This window comes from Diceros bicornis, chromosome 12 (genome assembly GCF_020826845.1).
Source record: "Diceros bicornis minor isolate mBicDic1 chromosome 12, mDicBic1.mat.cur, whole genome shotgun sequence".
NCBI lineage: Eukaryota > Metazoa > Chordata > Mammalia > Perissodactyla > Rhinocerotidae > Diceros > Diceros bicornis.
Genome location: NC_080751.1, coordinates 70,510,605 through 70,531,162, shown reverse-complemented (window position 1 = coordinate 70,531,162; position 20,558 = coordinate 70,510,605). Strand labels below are relative to the sequence as shown.

The 20,558-nt window shown below is 36.8% G+C and overlaps 1 protein-coding gene across 2 annotated transcripts in view; it reads right to left on the bottom strand.

Annotated features, from left to right (window-relative positions):
* The window catches only part of ADAM17 (ADAM metallopeptidase domain 17), a 52,891-nt gene that overhangs the window by 23,330 nt on the left and 9,003 nt on the right, over window positions 1-20,558 (bottom strand). For both annotated transcript variants that reach the window (XM_058551822.1, XM_058551823.1), the window contains exons 2-7: window positions 19,122-19,254; window positions 13,800-13,930; window positions 12,893-12,981; window positions 5,472-5,640; window positions 4,264-4,397; window positions 1,847-1,936 (exon numbers count right to left, since the gene is read on the bottom strand). In XM_058551822.1, the coding sequence (XP_058407805.1) occupies window positions 1,847-1,936; window positions 4,264-4,397; window positions 5,472-5,640; window positions 12,893-12,981; window positions 13,800-13,930; window positions 19,122-19,254 (746 nt within the window). The remainder of the gene's footprint in view (window positions 1-1,846; window positions 1,937-4,263; window positions 4,398-5,471; window positions 5,641-12,892; window positions 12,982-13,799; window positions 13,931-19,121; window positions 19,255-20,558) is intronic.

The window sequence follows — 20,558 nt, the reverse complement described above, 5'->3', positions numbered from 1 at the left end:
TCACACACACACACAAAAAAAATCCTGCTTTACAAAAAAAACGAACAAAGGCTTCTCTCCAAAGGAGATGAACCCTACAGATTGGCAAGTTTGGGAAAAAGAACAAAGTCATGCTCAACTCAGCCGTTTCCAGCATCCCTTCTGGATCTGCCTGCCTGCAGCGGGGGTGTTCTGGCCTGCTCTGCCACCACACGGGTGCGCTCATGGAGGCAAACCGCAGCTTTAGTGATGGGTGGTGAAGATCAATTCTGGGATGAAACATGGGAAGCCCATTGTGACTGCATATCTAAACCACATCCTCTAATCCATTTGTTATGTTTATTTATTTATTTTTTTGGGTGTGAGGAAGATCAGCCCTCAGCTAACATCCATGCTAATCTCCTCTTTTTGCTGAGGAAGACTGGCTCTGAGCTAACACCTATTGCCAATCCTCCTCCTTTTTTTTTCCCCAAAGCCCCAGTAGATAGTTGTATGTCATAGTTGCACATCCTTCTAGTTGCTGTATGTGGGATGTGGCCTCAGCATGGCCGGAGAAGCGGTGCGTCGGTGCGCGCCTGGGATCCGAACCCGGGCTGCCAGTATCAGAGTGTACGCCCTTGCCAGCCCCCATTTGTTATCTCTAAAGAAGCCGATATTTTTATCTCCTATCTCATACTTATTTTTTCAATTGGTTCCAAGTTCCTAAGGCAAAAAGGAGCTTTATTTGCTGGTTTCCTAAAATTCAAATATCATGCAACTATTTTAAACGAGTCAGGCAGCTTTATATGTACCATAATGGACTAATCACCAACATATTCATGAAATGAAAAAGCAAGGTGCAAAAGGGTACAGCATACCACCAATGTGTCAAATACACACATATACATACATATGCTGTCCAGGCATAAAATCTCTCTGCAAAAATATATATGAAACTAGTGAATGGATGTCTCTGGGGAAAGGAACTGGTCTGACAATGGGTAGGAGGCTGAGGAGATTTACTTTTCACTGGCTTTTGTACCATGTGTATGTATTACCTATTCAAATAATAACTTAAAAAAGAAAATTCAAAACAGTAAAAGAGAATGGAAAAAGGACAAATAATTCTCTTAGTTTTATACAAGTACTATAAAAGCTCAACATTTATCAGTATGATGCATGATTTCAAGTTTTTTTTTTTTTTTCCCCCAAAGCCCCAGCAGATAGCTGCATGTCATAGTTGCACATCCTTCCAGCCGCTGCATGTGGGACTCGGCCCCAGCACAGCCGGAGAAGCGGTGCGTCGGTGCGCGCCCGGGATCCGAACCCGGGCCACCAGCAGCGGAGCATGCGCACTCAACCGCTAAGCCACGGGGCTGGCCCTCAAGTTTTTTTTTATCTCTAAATTCTATACTCCAGAATCTATAATAATATGGTTAATTTAGTACAAAGAGCCTAGAAAAAATAAAGACAATAATTTCCACAATTTACATATCAAAATGTCTGTCCAAAGCAATATTCAATTTCAGAACAGTCTTTTTTAATTAGCCTTATGAATCTGGAACAATGTTTACTAAGCAATATAAGCATAATGAAAGAAAAATAAAACAATGCAAGGGGATAAGAGGACATGAATTCAAGGAAAGGAGAGATCATAGCAGCACAAAAAAGGCTTTCTGCCTAAAACAAGCCTAAGAACAGAAAACTTCACAATCTGTGAATAATTAATATCAAAAACACTGTACAATTTATTAGACAAAAATCACTGGCATTTGAGAATATTTATGATTAAAGTTGAAGATAAGTTTTTGGGTTCTGAATACAAGTGACAAATATTTACATCATACAACTTAGCTGAGTAATATAAGCCGCATCCATTGATAAATACCTGCTCTATCTGTATTCCATAACCTTTAAAACCTGCATTGTCCCATGAAGTGTTCCGATAGATGTCGTCAACTCTGTCAATTAGCTCTATCTGTATGTATAAAAGAAAGAGAGGGAAAGATATTATGCATATCTTTACCACTCTTTGCAATGTAATATAAATTCTACAGGGATAAAACAAATCAGTTTAGAGAAAATGCCATTGTAAAAGTTTCTACCAATTACAAAAACTAGCATTAAGCTGTTACTCTTTATCACTGACAGCTCTAACAAAGAAATTATCCCTAGCCTCAAACAAAGTGTTGTTACCAGAATAAAACAATGGTACAGTTAATCTCAAATTTCAGGTATCCAATTACATATGGAACCAAAATATCAAGTAACAGGCTTTTTCAAAACTGCCATTTCAGTCAACTACACAAATGAAAGTTAAAAGTCAATCAATTTACCTAAAATATTCCCTTCTAAGAAGTATTCTGTCTTCACTCTATCTCTTGGCAAGTACCTCAAATGCCTTCCTCAGAGAGAGGTAAGGAGCAGAGATGGACACTACTAACCCTGCTGCCCACCGTCACCGAGCAAAGTCCAGCACTGAGGACTGGGTAAAAAGCGAGCCAGAGGGGACAGCCCAGTGGCGCAAGCGGTTAAGTGCACGTGCTCCACTGCGGCGGCCCGGGGTTCGCTGGTTCGGATCCCGGGCGCGCACCAACCCAACACTTGTCAAGCCATGCCGTGGCAACGTCCCATATAAAGTGGAGGAAGATGGGCATGGATGTTAGCCCAGGGCCAGTCGTCCTCAGCAAAAAAAGAGGAGGATTGGCAGATGTTAGCACAGGGCTGATCTTCCTCACAAAGAAAAAGAGTGAGCCAGAAGAATGAGGTTTCACCATTACTCCTTTCTTCTGTCCTCTGATGTGGGAAAGGGGGTAAGGTGGGTAGAGAATACTGGGGAAGGAGAGACAGTATAATAGCCAAGGATGATTCAAACTACATAAAAATAAAATGCTTGTTACCTATTTTCTCTTTAAAGAGAATATTTTATTGTTTAAAAACCAGGTAGGGGCTGGCCCGTGGCATAGTGGTTAACTGCGTGGGCTCTACTGCTGGCAGCCTGGGTTCGGATCCCGGGCGCACACTGACGCACCGCTTGTCAGGCCATGCTGTGGCGGCGTCCCACATAAAGTGGAGGAAGATCGGCACAGATGTTAGCTCAGGGCCAGTCTTCCTCAGCAAAAAGAGGAGGACTGGCATGGATGTTAGCTCAGGGCTGATCTTCCTCACAAAAAAATAAAATAGAAGCCCGGTAAATGACGTTTGTTCCTGCAACCGTGAAGCACATCATAGATCTAAGAAACTGTTCTTTGCTTATAGTAATAGTAAGACTAAGAAATGCAATTTTTAAGACTAGACCTCTCATTATATTCGTATTCTTGGTGCAATGAACAAAGAAGTAAATTAAGAGCCCCTTAATACAAAACCCACATTAAGAAAGAAGCTTTTTCACGGCAGAACCTCTCTTACTGAGGAACAAAAATTACAGTGACTTCACACACTACTCCTACTACCCTCATAATAAATTCTTTCACTTGACATGGAAGGGAAGAGAAAGAAGGGTGAGGGAGGGTACGAATAAAACACACAGAATGAGAAAAGCCAGGCAAGGAGAAAGAAGTCTTTACTGCACCAGGCTCTTGGTTCATGAATAGCTGCATTCTCTTTTATCCCTCAAGAACAACATTTTGGTCAGTGCCAAGTTACCATGACGAATGAGGTCATGCTAACAAAAAATGTCAATGAAATATGATTCCCTTGACTTTTAAAATTACAATAGTAAATGCTTAAAAATCCAGTGCCAATACCTCTGTAACCTTTTCTTTGAATCTTTACCCTGTTAGTAATGATCACGAAAGTCCCATCTATTTCACACAGTTCCAACAATTAACAATTTTATATGACAAAAACCAAACTGACCATCTTCTCTGAAATACACATATAAGCAAAAATAATACACACAGGTTCATACAACCACTTTTTTTCCCCACTCTGGAGCATATATCCACACAGGTCACCAACAGGATCACTGCCAATATAGCAGTGATGTTTTCCAAGAGTTCACTTGTATAAAGAAGGAGGCCTATGTTATGAACTCTCCCTAACTTAATATGCAAAAAAATTCTAACACGCAGAAAATATTAGTTCAAAGGTAAAATTAGTTTTCAAATATCTGAAACTAAAATCTCCATACAGTAATGTAAGAGCCTCAGAGGACAGTCCTCAAATATTTTAGTAAGTAATGGAGCATCTGAAACAAATCTTGTTTCATTACATTTCAAATTATAGCAGTCTTCTCTTAAATGGAATTTGCCTACCTACCCGAATTTTTTGGCCCAATTACCTTATCCAATATCACATACTTACTAGGTAATTTGTAGTTGTACTCTCTTCCCCTCTGCCCATGTATTTGTAAAAGCGATGATCTGCTACCACCAATAATTTACACGTGTTCTTCATGGGATTAGGGTCAGCTCTTCTCTTCACCCGATGAACAAGCTCTAATATGAATTTGTATGCACTATTAAATCAAAATTCACCAGAACAAGGAGTTTTTTTATAGTAACACTTTAAATCTAGCATATTTTTGAAACAAACATTATTTAAGCTTAGTATCCTTAAAGGTATCTTGAACAAAAAAAAACAATTTGGAGGAAGATAGAAAAGTAATATGAGGTTTTAAAAGGGTAGAATTCAAAATAAAGGAAAAGTGCCTCCTTAATTTTTAAAATGAGAAAACTTTAAAAAGTACTTAAAGGGCCAGCCCTGATGGCCTAGTGGTTAAGTTCAGTGCGCTCCACTTAGGCAGCCTGGGTTCATTTCCTGGGCGTGGACCTACACCACTCATCTGTCAGTGGCCATGCTGTGGTGGCGGCTCACATACAAAAATAGGAAGACTGGCAGCAGATGTTAGCTCAGGGTGAATCTTCCTCAGCAAAAAAAAAAAAAAGTACTTAAAGTAAAACAATCACCTATTCATTGCTGAGCTATGAAGCTGTCATTTTCTTCTAGAAGTCTACAAATTAACCAAAGTAATAGTAAAAACATCAAGATAGTCAAACATTAAAAGCTAGTTTGTGTTAACAGGTCCTTCTTCTTATCAAATAATCAAATTGTTCAAGAATTTCTTTATTTATATACTAAAATGCTAGTAATATTTTCTAAGGTTTTCAAAAATGAGAACAGTAGATACTCTCACTCCTAAGGAGTAGCCCCAACTCTAGTCATTTGAAACCCATCTCTTATAAACTTATCAAAAGACTGTTCTTCAACAGTATTATTGTCATTTCTAAATATCTGCAAATAAAAAATATTTTCCCTCAGATTATTCCATTTCTCCTTTCCCCAATCTTTTTTTAAGTCCAATCTTTATTGTTACCATTATTTTCTAGTGTTCTCAACTCTTACATTATACAAAAAAGAATTAACTTAAGAAATTTCTAAACAAAACTCTCTTTTCAAGCCAAATACTATAGTTACTTGATAATCATGTTATTTCATCAATTAACAACCACTCCTTTTGAAGACAGCTGTAATGCTTGTTTCTTATTTGACAAGTATTTTTTAAATCTTACCATCAGGTGGCTCTCTGTCTACTAGCCCTTTTGGAAGCAACTCTTCATTATCCGCCTTGATATAACCACACACTTTTGGAGACTGCAAACGTGAAACATTCTTGATATCTTCAGATTTATAAACTAACATTCTTTTGTCTTTAGTGTCATTAATTAGTCTCCAAAGTGGCTAAAATAGAAAACATATATAATTGAGATGAAAACATAAGAATTCCTAAATATTAAGTTCTTACAACATCCTTTCTTTGTTTTTAGATAACATTCACCTCCAGGTTAAGGAAACTGACTAATCATTTTATCAAAAATAAATTATTTCAATTTTTATCAGTTTCTATGTTGGTAAATAAATACAGATTATTCATTCTTTGATTTTATCTATATATGAAAAGAGCATTATTTTGCACAAGTTACAAAGTCTTTTAGAAGATCCAGAAGAGAAAATGCATATCCTTTTCCACTCATTCAAAAATATTTCTGTAACGTCTACTATATGCTAGCACTGTTCTAGGTGATGAACCTATAGCAATAAAAGTTAGACAAGGTTTCTGTTTTTGCGGCATTTTCATTCCAGTTTCCTTCACATCTTTTTGCCATGACAGGTTTTATACACAGGAAAGAACAAACACATTTTCATGAGAGACAACTGAAAACTTGCAACAATGTACCTGAAACTTATTATTTTCAGGAAAAGCAGTTTTAAAAAAATCTTCACTTACAATATTACAAGGCCACAGTAAATCAGAACTAACATACTCAAAAGGTTACTCAAGTCAAAAGAATGTTTCTGTTTTTTCAAAACAAAGTTCTTCTCTGTAAGAGCACCTGGTCTCATCAGAACCAGCCAGCTTGTGAGACCACATCCATCACGGAAATGAAAATCAAAACCACAAGGACACCACTTCATACTCACTAGAATGGCTGTCATCAAAAAGACAGATAATAACAAGTACTGGTGAGGATATGGAGAACTCAGGACCCTCATATACTGCTGGTGAGACTGTAAAACGGAATATAAAATGCAATACACGTAAAATGGTGAGAAAGGGAAGTGCGGCCACTAGGGAAAACATTCTGGCACTTCCTCAAAAGGTTATAATTAGTTACCATATGACCCAGAAAGTCTGCTTCTAATATATATCCAAGAGAAATGAAAATACATGCTCAATCAAAAACTTGTTCACAAACATTCATAGCAGCATTATTCATAATAATTAGCCAAAAATAGAAACAACCCAAATGTCCACCCGATGAATGAATAAGCAAAATGTGGTATATCCATACAATGGAATATTATTTGGCAATAAAAAGAAATGAAGTACTGACACATGCTACAACATGGATGAACCTTAAAAACATTCTAAGTGAAAAAAGCCAGTCACAAAAGACCACATATTGTGTGATTCCATTTATATGAATGACCAAGCAAATCTAAAGAGACAAAAATGCAAATCTAAAGAGAGATATAGTAGATCAGTGGTTTCCTAGGGCTAGGGGAACTGGGGAACGGGTGGCTGCTCAAGGGTACGGGGTTTCTGTTGGGGGTGATGAAAATGTGCTCAAACTGATTGTGGTGATGACTGCATAACTCTCTGAATAGACTAAAAACCACTAATTGTACACTTTAAATGGATGAATTGTATAGTATGTGAATTATATCTCAATGAAGCTGTTACATATATATACACATTGAGTAAACTAGTGATAATACTATCTTGAAGATAATGTATACATATATATATATATCTTCTTTCATAATCCATGTACAAGGCAGACTTAAGAAACAATGGTTAACCCACACATCTATGGACAGCTAATCTTTGATAAAGGAGCCAAGAACATGCAATGGAGAAAAGAAAGTGTCTTCAACAAATGGTGTTGGGAAAACTGGACAGCCACATGCAAAAAAATGAAAGCAGACCCTTACCTTACACCATACACAAAAATTAACTTCAAATGGATTAAAGACTTGAATGTAAGACCTGAAACTATGAAACTTCTAGAAGAAAACATAGGCAGTACACTCTTCGACATCGGTCTTTGCAACATATTTTCAAGTACCATGTCTGACCGGGCAAGAGAAACAACAGAAAAAATAAACAAATGGGACTACATCAAACTAAAAAGCTTCTGCACAGCAAAGGAAACCATCAACAAAACGAAAAGACAACCTAACAATTGGGAGAAGATATTTGCAAACCATACATCTGATAAGGGCTTAATCTCCAAAATATACAAAGAACTGATGCATCTCAACAACAAAAATACTAACAACCCAATCAAAAAATGGGCAAAAGACCTGAACAGACATTTCTCCAAAGAAGATATACAGATGGCCAAGAGACACATGAAATGATGTTCAAAATCATTAACTATCAGGGAAATGCAAATCAAAACTACAATGAGATATCACCTCACGCCCGTCAGAATGGCTATAATTAACAAGACAGGAAACAACATGTGTTGGAGAGGATGTGGAGAGAAGGGAACTCTCATACACGGCTGGTGGGAGTGCAAACTGGTGCAGCCACTATGGAAAACAGTATGGAGATTCCTCAAAAAATCAAGGATAGAACTACCATATATGATCCAGCTATTCCACTGCTGGGTATTTATCCAAAGAACTTGGAAACATCAATGCATAAAGATACATGCACCCCTGTGTTCATTGCAGCGTTATTCACAATAGCCAAGACTTGGAAGCAACCTAAGTGCCCATCAAGGGACGAATGGATAAAGAAGATGTGGTATATACACACAATGGAATACTCCTCAGCCATAAGAAACGATGAAATCTAGCCATTTGTGACAACATGGATGGACATTGAGGGTATAATGCAAAGTGAAAAAGTCAGAGGGAGAAGGTCAAATACCGTATGATTTCCTTCATTAAGTAGTAGATAATAACAACAATAAACAAGCACATAGAGACAGAGATTGGATTGGTGGTTACCAGAGGGGAAGGGGGGAGGGAGGAGGGTGAAAGGGATAATTTGGCACATGTGTGTGGTGATGGGTTGTAATTAGTATTTGGGTGGTGAACATGATGTAATCTATGCAGAAATAGAAGTATAATGATGTACACCTGAAATTTATACAATGTTATAAACCAATGTTACTGGAATAAACAAAAAATTAAAAAAAAAAAAGAAACAATGGTTACAGAACCTCAGGGCTAGCAGAGACCTCAAAAAGTTAACTAACCAACTCCTCGGCTACAGGGACCTTTACTTGGCCTACAAATAGGAAAAGAGAAAATTTTTTCCTTTTGGATCCAACATTTTTAAATTCATATTAATAGTTTCCTAATATAGCCAGTCTGGCATAGAAAAAGATCCCAAGGCTTTGGGATCAGATATACTTGGGTTCAAACCTCAGCTGTATTCACCTATGTGCCTTGGATAAGTACTTATCTGAGCATAACTTTCCTCATTGGGTAAACTAGTGATAATACTATCTTGAAGATACTGTAAGATACTGAATCCAGCTATATATTAAGATTTCAAAATAAAGGTAGTTACTATTACTAATAATAACAGCAAATCCTATCATCATCATCATTAAGTTGCTGGAAAAAATCATCTGATGAGTAACTAAATGAGACAAGAACCTTGACTGGATCCTAAATTGGAAAACAAAAAAACCTATGAAGGAGATTTTGAGGATGACTGTAGATTTTGACTATGCATCTATTATTAGATAATACTGAATTATTTTCATTTTCTCAGGTGTGTTAATTTTATTGTGGCTATATAGAAGAATGCCTTTATTCTTAGGAGATGTGCACTGGAGCATTTAGGGGTGAAGACTCATGATGTCTGAGACTTATTTTCAACTGATTCAGGAAAAAAAAAGAGCAATAAAGCAAACATGGCATTGTGTTAGCAGTTAATGAAGGGTTATAGGGTGTTCTTCAATCTTTCCATAGATTTGAACATTTTCAAAGCAAAAAGTTGGGGAGAAAAAAATCATCTCATGATTCAAGTTTATCCTAAACTTATTTCCATAAATAGCAAGCGATGATGATAAAATCTGTGATAGCTTACAATGTTTAATAGTGAAGTGTTAAAAATAAGATACACACATTTTCCTGTTCACTCATATGTCTAAGATTTTAGCGCAGATGAACAATGATTTTTATCTCAAGGTAAGTGCAAGTAAGGATTATACAATAAAAAATATAAAAATCACCATTCTAAGTAATAAACCACTTTTTCAATTAAAAAAATTATTAATAATCATGCAAAAGTCCTTCAATAAACCTGACGAGTTTACCATTTTTGTACTTAGTGAAACAAGGAGGTATGGATGAAAACAGAATTCTTAATTCTCCCAAAGGAAGTTATTTGGAAAAGTGAGGAATCTGAACAAATGTAACTTGGATCCTACACACACGTATTTTTTTTTTTCTTTTCTTGCTTTTTTTTTTTTTTTGCAAGGAAGATCAGCCCTGAGCTAACATCTGACGCCAATCTTCCTCTTTTTTGCTGAGGAAGATTAGCCCTGGGCTAACATCTGTGCCCATCTTCTTCTACTTTATATGGGATGCCACCACAGCACGGCTTGACAAGCGACGCGTCGGTGTGCACCCGGGATCCGAACCTGCAAACCCCAGGCCTCCGCAGTGAAGCGCGCGCACTTAACCACTACGCCACTGGGCCGGCCCCTCATTATTTTTTTTAATGTATTTTTTTACCCCCAGAGGAAGATTTGCCCTGAGCTAACATCTGTTGCCAATCTTCCTCTTTTTGCTTGAGGAAGATTTGCCCTGAGCTAACATTTGTGCCAATCTTCCTCTATTTTGTAAGTGGGTCGCCGCCACAGCATGGCCTCTGATGACTGGTATAGGTCTGCGCTCGGGAACCAAACCCAGGCCGGTGAAGTGGAGCACATCGAACTTAACCACTAGGCCATGGCACCAGCCCCTAAATGCACATATTTTGAATTAAGAATTAACGGATTATTCTAAGGAAATAAGCAGACACATGCACTGTGGCAGAAACAATATTGTCCGTTCCCTACACTGTTTTCCCTTCCTAAGCACCAGAGAAGATGACCTTTCCCAGCGTCCTTTGCAGGTAGGTCAGAGACAACTGTTCTAGAACATGGGTGGAAGTGATGTAGGCCACTGCCAGGCCCGGCCCTTAAAAAGCAAAAAACCCTGTGGATTTTCTAGTTCTGTTTCCCTTCTGTGGCAACCTCAGAGGACAAGTGTCCAGATGTCAAAGCTACAAGGTAGAGGAGGACCACCCAACCCACATCAACCTTGATGAGAGTGAGCAATGACCCTCTGTTGTGTGCAGCTATTGAGTTGTGGGAGCAGCTGAGGTGAAAACTTGCCACAGCCTAGACAGAGTTAGCTCCCTGCGGTTTCCTAGACTATTCACCATTACCAAGACTATCCTAACTATAAACTGTTTTTTTTTTTTTTTGTGAGGAAGATCAGCCCTGAGCTAACATCCATGCCAATCCTCCTCTTTTTGCTGAGGAAGACCTGCCCTGAGCTAACATCTACTGGCAATCCTCCTCCTTTTTTTTTTTCCCTTTTTCTCCCCAAAGTCCCAGTAGATAGTTGTATGGCATAGTTGTACATCCTCCTAGTTGCTGTATGTGGGACGCCGCCTCAGCATGGCCAGAGAAGCAGTGTATCGGTGCGCGCCCGGGATCCGAACCCAGGCTGCCAGTAGTGGAGCACGCACACCTAACAACTAAGCCACGGGGCCGGCCCCAAGACTATCTTAACTAAATGCATGCACCAAAAGGTGTACCCATAGCTGTTCACTACAGCATTTTTTATTTTGAAAATTAGAAACAAAACAATTGAGTACCAATGGAGGACTGCCTAAATAAATGGTACAATGTGTCAATGAACCAACACAGTATTTATTAAAAATCTCTAATTTACATATTAATTTATTAACATGGAAAAAATGTTCATAATTATATTGTTCAATGAAAAATGCAAGAAGACAAACTGTACATATTGTATGGTCCTAATTTTATAGAAAAAAAACAGTCTGTATAACTACTTATTAGTGTATATATGCATAGAAAAAATTTGGAAGGATAGTCATCAAAATGTTAATAGTAGTTATATCTCCCAGTAGTGAGATTTCAAGTAATCTTTCTATTTTCTGATTTTTCCAGAGACAAGTGTTTTTATAAAATAAAGACACCTTTTCTTTGTTTGTTTTTGTTTTTTGCTTGGTTTGTTTTTGGTGAGGAAGATTGGCTCTGAGCTAACATCTGTTGCTGATCTTCCTCTATTTTGTATGTGGGACACCGCCACAGCATGGCTTGATGTGCGGTGAGTAGGTCCGCACCTGGGATCCAAACCCGCAGACTCCAGGCCTCAGCCGCCAAAGCCAAGCACGTGAACTTAACCACTATGCCACTGGGCTAGCCCCTAAAATAAAGGTACTTCTAAAAAAATGAATTGATTGAAAGAATAAACAAATTTAAGACTTGACTTATTTGCCTATTCTAGAGTGACTGCTCATTTACTTCGTGCTAATTTTCAGACTCTTTCTGGTATGCCAGACTCCCCCAAAACACTGACATTAGATAGTCTAAACATTAACAGACCAAACACACTGCAAGGCCAGTGACAAACATTTCCTTTTCACAATGATAGACAGACAAACGACTAATGGCCATGCAGTTTGGATGTTATTAAAATTTATAGTATTTATAGCACCAACATCCTGTCTTACTCCTAATCAGCACTCAAATATACTTGAAACTTTCATTCTGATCAAGCTTAATTACAGTTTTCCCAGAGGTGTTCCGTTTTGGCAATATTACCACTACCCAGAGTATTCTCATTTTCCTAGAAACACTTCAATCCACAACTCTGTAGCAAATGTTTTGTTGTCTGGACTAGTATCTGACACATGGCTATGTATCTCACACAAATGTGGCTAGTTTCATCGTTTTCTAATGTTAGTACTTCAAGGCGAGAGTGGCGAGAGCCTGATACAGTTTCTCTTTTAACTTCTTAGACTATGAACTATGACCTTTTATTGATCTTGCATTTCCAGAACGCCTAGGAGGAAAAAGGAGAAACAGAGAAATAAGACTTCACCTTCATCTTTGAGAACATCTACACTTTCAGTAGGATTATTCGAGAAAGAATAAAGGAAAAATGAGGCAGAAGGGAAAGAAAGTTTTTTCTTCCTATTATCCACCCCACATGTCACTTTCAATTATGGTGCTTAGAAATATAGGGTGCATCTTATCACAGCTTCTTAGATACAAAAATTATCTTCTTTTTTTTAAAAAAAATCTACTTTCCGGGTAAAAACTTTAAATACAAGGAGAAAAGAAGTATAATTAAAGACCTTTGTCTTCTTAAAAGAACTGAGAAACAATTTTTTAAAAATCAGAGATATATGCTCATGAAAAAAATTCACATGTAAATTTACCTCTATATTATACTCTGCCCCATCTGTGTTGATTCTTATTGTAATATCATCATCTCCTATGTGGGCTAGAACCCTCGAGTCAGGCTCACCTTAAGAGAAAAAAAAAATTTCATTATTAAAAAACACTTAGATCAAAAAATAAACTATGCACTAGTATCAATAAAAATCAACCAAGCCCTTCATCAGAGTGGAATCTGTGTAGGTACTGTAGAGATCTACAACCAAGAAACAGAGGCCCCAGAAAACAGCTAGATGTTCTCACTCCTAAGGAGTAACCTCAACTCCAGTCATTTGAAACCCATCTCTTTCCCTCAAACCACTTATGAGAATTACCCAGTGTGTGTTATAGAACAAAACAAAGTGTAGATTTTCTTCTGGAATAACTTTACCCACTTTTGGGTAAGAAAGAACTAAGAGGGGGCAGAAAGCATGATTTGGAGTATACAGGTCTTGAACTACACTACTTGGGGATTTTAATGTCATTTCTTTTCTCTTATCGCAGAAAAAGTTCCAGAAGCAAACTGCAATTGCTTATTTGATATATTTTCTTAAATAAATACATAACATGAACATAACACCAATTATTTTATCTCCTAGCTTCCCTGTTTAAAATCTCATAAGGGAAGCCTACAATCCTTCCCTGGAGACAAGAGAAGGTTAAATTCTTATCACTTGAAAGGAAATTCATTTTAATCATCAAAATAGCCAGTTACTATGACATGCTAGATAATACCCATTTCCTCCTGTTTGAATGTTTCTGCTTCCAAACTTACACAGCTCTGATAAAACAGACAAAGAATAGCACTTCTCTGACACCCCTTCCTCCCTTGGCCCTAAAAATAGGCAATCAAGTTAGATCTGGACACCCGACACCCCAGACACCAGGGCAACCCAGCACGGTACTCACCCACCACGTGTCCCCTGAAGAAGTCCTGCCACTTGACGGCGTACTCGCTTTCATCTTTACCATCTACCACCATGACTTTGAAATTCTGGGAAAAGCGTTCAGTACTTGATGTCAGGTATAATTTAAAATGCCTAAGGAAAGAATGCATCCATGTTTTACTCTAAGCACATAAAATAGAAGCCTAATTTTCATTTAATTAAACTTTCTTAAAGAAGTTGACAGAAGAGTTGACATTAATAAAACACTATGCAAATTATAACTACTGTTTTACTAGGTACATAGAGCATAATATCTCCTGTAAAGACAAACCGACTAATTTTTTTAGTTGTAAGACCTTGGCAGACCAAAAGAAACTAGAACTGGGGGAAAAAAGATTCAAAGACAAGAAAACACACACATCTGGATAGTGTAAGGCCTGCTTGTCTTAAAAATTTATTAAAAACTGGTATTATTAGGGGGCCGGCCCCGTGGCGTAGCGGTTAAGCGTGCACGCTCTGCTGCTGGAGGCCCTGGTTCAGATCCCGGGCATGCACCGACGAACCACTTGTCAGGCTATGCTGTGGCGGCGTCCCACATAAAGTGGAGGAAGATGGGCAAGGATGTTAGCTCAGGGCCAGTCTCCCTTGGCAAAAAAAAAAAAAGAGGAGGACTGGCATGGATGTTAGCTCAGGGCTGATCTTCCTCCAAAAAAAAAACTGGTATTATTAGATACCATTTACTGAACACCTACTCAGTGTTAGATGCTCTGTATATGTTATCTCCACTTTCTACAGTAAAAATTGAGGCTTGGAGGCTAATCAACATACTCAAGGTTACACAGCTAGTAAATGGTGAAACTGGAAATTGAACTTGGTTTATTTCAAAAGCCTGTACTATGCCTCTAGCAATGAAACTGGTTTTAGTCCTGTGCAAAATAAATATATGCTACTTTCTACATTTAAAAGCATTCATGCTTTTCTTCTCCTTCTAAAGAGAACTTATCTTGAAAAAAATTAATCCACAATTACCATGAGGAAAATAAATATAAGGTATCCAACAGAGACATTAAAATACACACTCTAGTTCTTTAGTTGGCTTAATATTCTTTTGTTTTCTACAAGTTTCAGTCCTCACATAAAAAGTAGGCATGGTGAACAAGAATTTTTCAATTATTATTTACAGAGCCCTTCCAATGTGCCCACGAACACCAGAGATAAAGAAAGGTATGTGTTTCATCTCAGCTACAGGAACAAATTTTTTCAGCTGTGGTGTTGAAAATATGAAATGTTACCTCCCCACGGGTTTGCATAAGTGTAAACTGCCAGAAAGAATCTAGACTAGGACTGTCTCCATGGCAACAAATATTTTTAACTTTTTGAGCATAACAAGGTAATTTTAGTTTCCTTGTGGTTTTTTAATGGTCATATGAAAAAGACAATAGAACATTATTTCAGAAAACCTTGGAACATTTTCTCCTGCTATCCTAAAACGTGCCTTCCCACACATTCCCAGTTATGATGTTCCTCCCATCAGTTATGCTGAGAACTCTGGGGGGGGGGGAAGCATCTCTATTATAAATGCTTTATTATTTAGTTTTAGACCTCTCTAGGAGTCTCAATATTACTTTTACTTAATGTTCTTTCCAGAAAAAAAAAATCACTGGAATTGCACTCTTTGTTTTCTACACTAATCTGCTCTTTTGTAAAGATAAAGACAAAGTGATGGTAAAATCCCTGTTTTTTGAGTTTCCAATCTTCACTTTTGAGCTATAAAACCTCCAACAGGATATCAGTCAGAATTTAGAATTTATAGTTCAATTTACCCTCCCAAAATTATGTGAAGTCATGTACTTACAGATTTCCTTTAACATGTTCATTTACCTTCCTGACTTCTGATTTAAGGATTTACAGTACTACAAACTGGTATTAATCCATCTGAATTAATATTACTTTCATATCTATCTCTTGTATATATTGCAAAATGATCACAATAAGTCTAATTAACATCTGTCACCATATATAGTTACAAAATTTTTTTTCTTGTAATGAGAACTTTTAAGATCGACTCTTAGCAACTTTCAAGTACACAATACAATATTATTAACTATAGTCATCATGCTGTACATTACATACCCATGACATATTTATTTTATAACTGGAAGTCTGTACCTCGTATCTATTTTTAATGATCCATTTAGCTGGGTATATATCACTTTCAAATCTTTATCAGTTCTAGCCCCCTCCTAAAACTTTGAGATATTTCACTTTTAAGAGGAACAAATATCTTTTTTTAAAAAATCATAACATTAGCAAAAAAGTATCTTTTTTGTAACTTTTGTAACTTTTATCTGTAACTTTTTCATTACTTTAAAATAACAGTATTTCTTGATTTATGAAAAAGAGGAAATGTAACTTCTAGACAAATTTCGAAGTTTTTTTTTTCATAAAATTACTTTTAACTCATCATACATGTTTCCATGCTTTTTCAACTGCTAACAGTCACATCCAAATTTAATTTTATGATCTTGGTTTAAATTACTTTGCCTTCCACTACTATCTAAAAACACAAAATCTAATCATTTACCATGACCATCAAGTCACATGCAGCTTCACATAGGTTAAGTTCAGCCCTATACAAACTGATCATTTCAGGTATCCCAATTTTTTTTCTTTAAGTTCAATAACATAGTAGAACATAAAGGAAAGGTATATATGGGCTTTGGAGTCTGACAACCCTTGCTCAAATCACGCCTCCATCACTTACTTGCTGTTTGATCTTGGCCTTACCCTCTGAACCTAAGTGTCTTCATCTACAAGTGGAAATAATACCACCCACTAACTGAATGGTTCTTAGGGTTAAATGAAATAAACTATTCTAATGTACCTGGTACAAAGTTCTCATACTGTTAGATACATTTCCCATAAACATTTAAGATGGAAATTCTGTAAAATAAATTACAAATTTCTCTGCTTTTTTACACAGAGAGAAGATAATAAGCAGATTTTGTTTAACATTTTCTTAATGAATCAATGTGATCTATGAAACATGAAAGAGAAGTATGTAAGGTTATGGCAGTATCTGCCCCTATAGCAAGGAGTCTATAAGCCACCTCAAATCTACCTTTAAAAGAAACCCAGAAAGCCAAATTTCAAGTTCTTATCATTTTATAGTTTTCCCCTCTCTTCCTTTGGTCCTACTCATTTCTTGCTACTATATCTACTCCTTCACCAAACTCCCCATCAGTGTAGGAGAAATAACACAAATTTTGGAGTCAGACTTGTGTTTAAATCCTTTAACTTCCATTTACTAGCTAAGTGACTTGGGGCAAGCTACCTAACCTCTCTGAGCCTCAATGTTTTTTGGTGCTTTTTTGTTTGGTCTTCAAATAAGGAATAATAAAAAGTATGCAAGGCCAGCCCGGTGGCATAGCCGTTAAGTGCGCATGCTCCGTTGCGGCGGACTGGGGTTTGCAGATTCGGATCCCAGGCGCACACCAATGCACTGTTTGTTACGCCATGCTGTGGCGGCATCCCACATAAAGTAAAGGAAGATGGGCACGAATGTTAGCCCAGGGCCAATCTTCCTCAGCAAAAAGAGGAGGATTGGCAACGGATGTTAGCTCAGGGTTAATCTTCCTCACACACACACAAAAAAAGTATGCATAGTACGGTGAGAATTAGAGATAATATATGCAGAGTGCCTAAGTAAAGTACACAGTAAATTACACAAAATAAGCATCTGATAAACTATAGCTATTATCACCACTGTGCTCAAATTTGCTATAGATTTGGAAACTAGATAACCAATATTGCAATATTTTGACAGAAAATCTAACAGAAAGAAATTATTCAAAAATAATCTAAGGATGATAGCAATAACTAGGAAAAATAAAAATAGATACAGTAAGAAATATTTGCATAAAATATCACTAACACATGTGATAAATATACTAAGTGCTACTACAATTCAATAACCAAAAGGATAACCCCACAGAAAAATGGTAAAAGGAGATGAAAAGGCAGACACAGAAAAATAAAACAAATGACTTACAAATACATGAAAAGATGCTCAATTTCACACAAAATGAAAATCAAAACAACTATGAGATACCATTCCCTTTAGAGGGACAAAAGTTAAAGGCTGATAAAACCTAGTAATGACCAGGGTAACAGGAAATAGGTAAACTCACATACTGCTGATAGAAGAATAAATTGGCCTAACATCTTTAGGAGGAAACACAGTAATACCAATAAACATTTATAATATGTATATCCTTGACCCACCCTCCTTTCAGGAATCTATCCTATAAAAATACCTAGACAAGGTATATATACAAAGATATTCACTGGAGCATTGCTTGTTATAGGGAAAAAAAAATCACTTTGGTTAAACAATATCCATCTACAGGGTGCTAGTCAATAAACTGTTATAATTCCATGCAATAGGAATATTTATGCAGCTGTTAAAAATGAGGTAAATCTATGTTATCTATATCACCTACACATACACAGATTTATATGCAAAAAATCATGCATTAAAATCTTTTGGAAGTTTATACAGGAATCCTCTCTGGGTCTGGAAAGAGCGACTGAGTTAGGAAGAAGTGAAAACTTCACACACCCTGTGTACCTTGTTTTTTAAACCAGGTGCATACATTACTTTTATTTTTAAAAATACTTGTTGGAGAAGGCCTCTCCTATGAATAAAGAATAATTCAGCTCATTTATATTCTCCCTGTGTTTGTTTTTTGATATTAGTTAAGTTCCCTAAAAAGACTAGAAAGAGGCCTGCAATTACCTAACAGATTTACATCTGCAAAACATAAGAGATATTAAAATTATTGCCCAAATAGACCACATCTATCAATTTATACTATGACACAAGAGGAATTCAATGTAGAAAGAGCACTGAATTCTAGATCCAGCTCACCACTAGGCTGTGGGGTCTTGAACAAATCCTTTATCTCTAAACCTCAGTGTCTTCATATACAAAAATAAAGGCAGTATTTAGTATACGTTTGATGGTTCTAAGGCAGCACAAAAAACTTAAGGTTTTTTAAGATTTATAATTATTCAATTAATTAAAATTCTTTGTTAGAATTCCATAAACATATTACCATCATTAACACCTTTGGAATACCCATTTACTTTTTTTAATATTCATCAGTATAAATTTCAGAATAAGCAATACATTATATAAGAATCATGACAGACTGTAATTATATCAATTACAAATCTTTAAAATGTAACTTCCTAAGACTTCAGTAAACACCCTTATTTTTCTGCTTTTGCCAAACCAAGTCCCCCAATGCCCCAACATTTTTCTATGAATAATTCAAATTACCTTTTCAAGGCTGAAAAAGTCAGTAGTGTTTCTAAATGTGTTGAGGCCTGCAGATCCCTTTTTCTTACGGAGTGCTGTTGGATATTGGATAAAGAGAGGATGTCGTAGTCTGAGAGCAAAGAATCAAGCTTTTCTGAAATAAAGGTAAAAAGGTTATTAACAACTAAACCTACTAATCAATTGATATATCATTAAAATGAGAGTCAGATGACAAACTCTTCCTGATATAACACATTATGACGTGCCCAGCAGGACCTATGAAGTATTCTTACCAAAAACAAAAAAAAAACACAAACTAACCTGACTCTAATCAAGATCGAACTTCCAGTTTTTAAAAAAACATCAAGGGATTAGATGTTGTCAAATTAAATAACAACCTTAGGAACCAATCAGCCACACCCAGAATGTTAGAATTCCTGCAGAACAAATGACCCAATTTCTTGAGGAAATAAATGGCATGGCAAAGAAAGGAGGGGCAGAGACATAACAGACAAGAATACAGCAGGCAAGCCAATGTGTGACCTTTTTGGATTCTAGGACAAACAAATTAGTTGTGAAAAGATATTTGTGACAATTAGAGAAATCTGAACATGAGTCCATATTCATATCAGATACCAATAATTTCAATATCTCAAAGAGTATCATATTATGCAATGAGCTAACTTCTAAATTAAAGTCATGTCTTTATGTATAGAATTTCTAAGATCAAGGTGGTCAACTCGACCTGCTCATTGCCAACCTGGGCTACATCAATTCCTTATCAGTCAATGGGTAGTAAGAAAAAGCAACAAATGTATTAATGGCCTGAGCAAAGAGAAACTGGGGAAGTAAATCTTTTACAGAAAAATCACATATTCCAAATCAAAGAGCAAAAAAGCTGTAATATCCCAGGCCAGGCCCGGTAGCCTAGCAGTTAAGTTTGGCATGCTCTACTTCGGTGGCCCAGGTTTGGTTCCTGGGCACGGATCTACACCACTCCTCAGTGGCCATGCTGTGGTGGCAGCTCACACACGAAACAGAAGAAGATTGGCCACAGATGTTAGCTCAAGGTGAATCTTCCTCAGCAAAAAAAAAAAAAAAAGTGGTAATATCACATCACTGCTGCCCTCAACAGATACAGCAGAGTATCAATCCACTGGACACCAGGAAGTAGAAGTGATAAGACCAAACTAATCCCTAGGAAAAAATCAAGATTATTTTACCAGACTGACCTGGAACCCACGAAAATCAAACAGGCACTGCCCTAAAGACAGAACAAGCACAAAGAAGTTTTTATTTAGTATAAAGCAGGAATAAACACTATAAAGTATATGCTACCACTACAAGTCACTTTTCAACAACAGGAACTCGGCTGTCTCTTTCAAAATCAGGAGAATTTTTGGAAGACAATTTTGGTGACTTAAGTCTCTGTAGAAATTGTCTAAAAATATTTGAGCT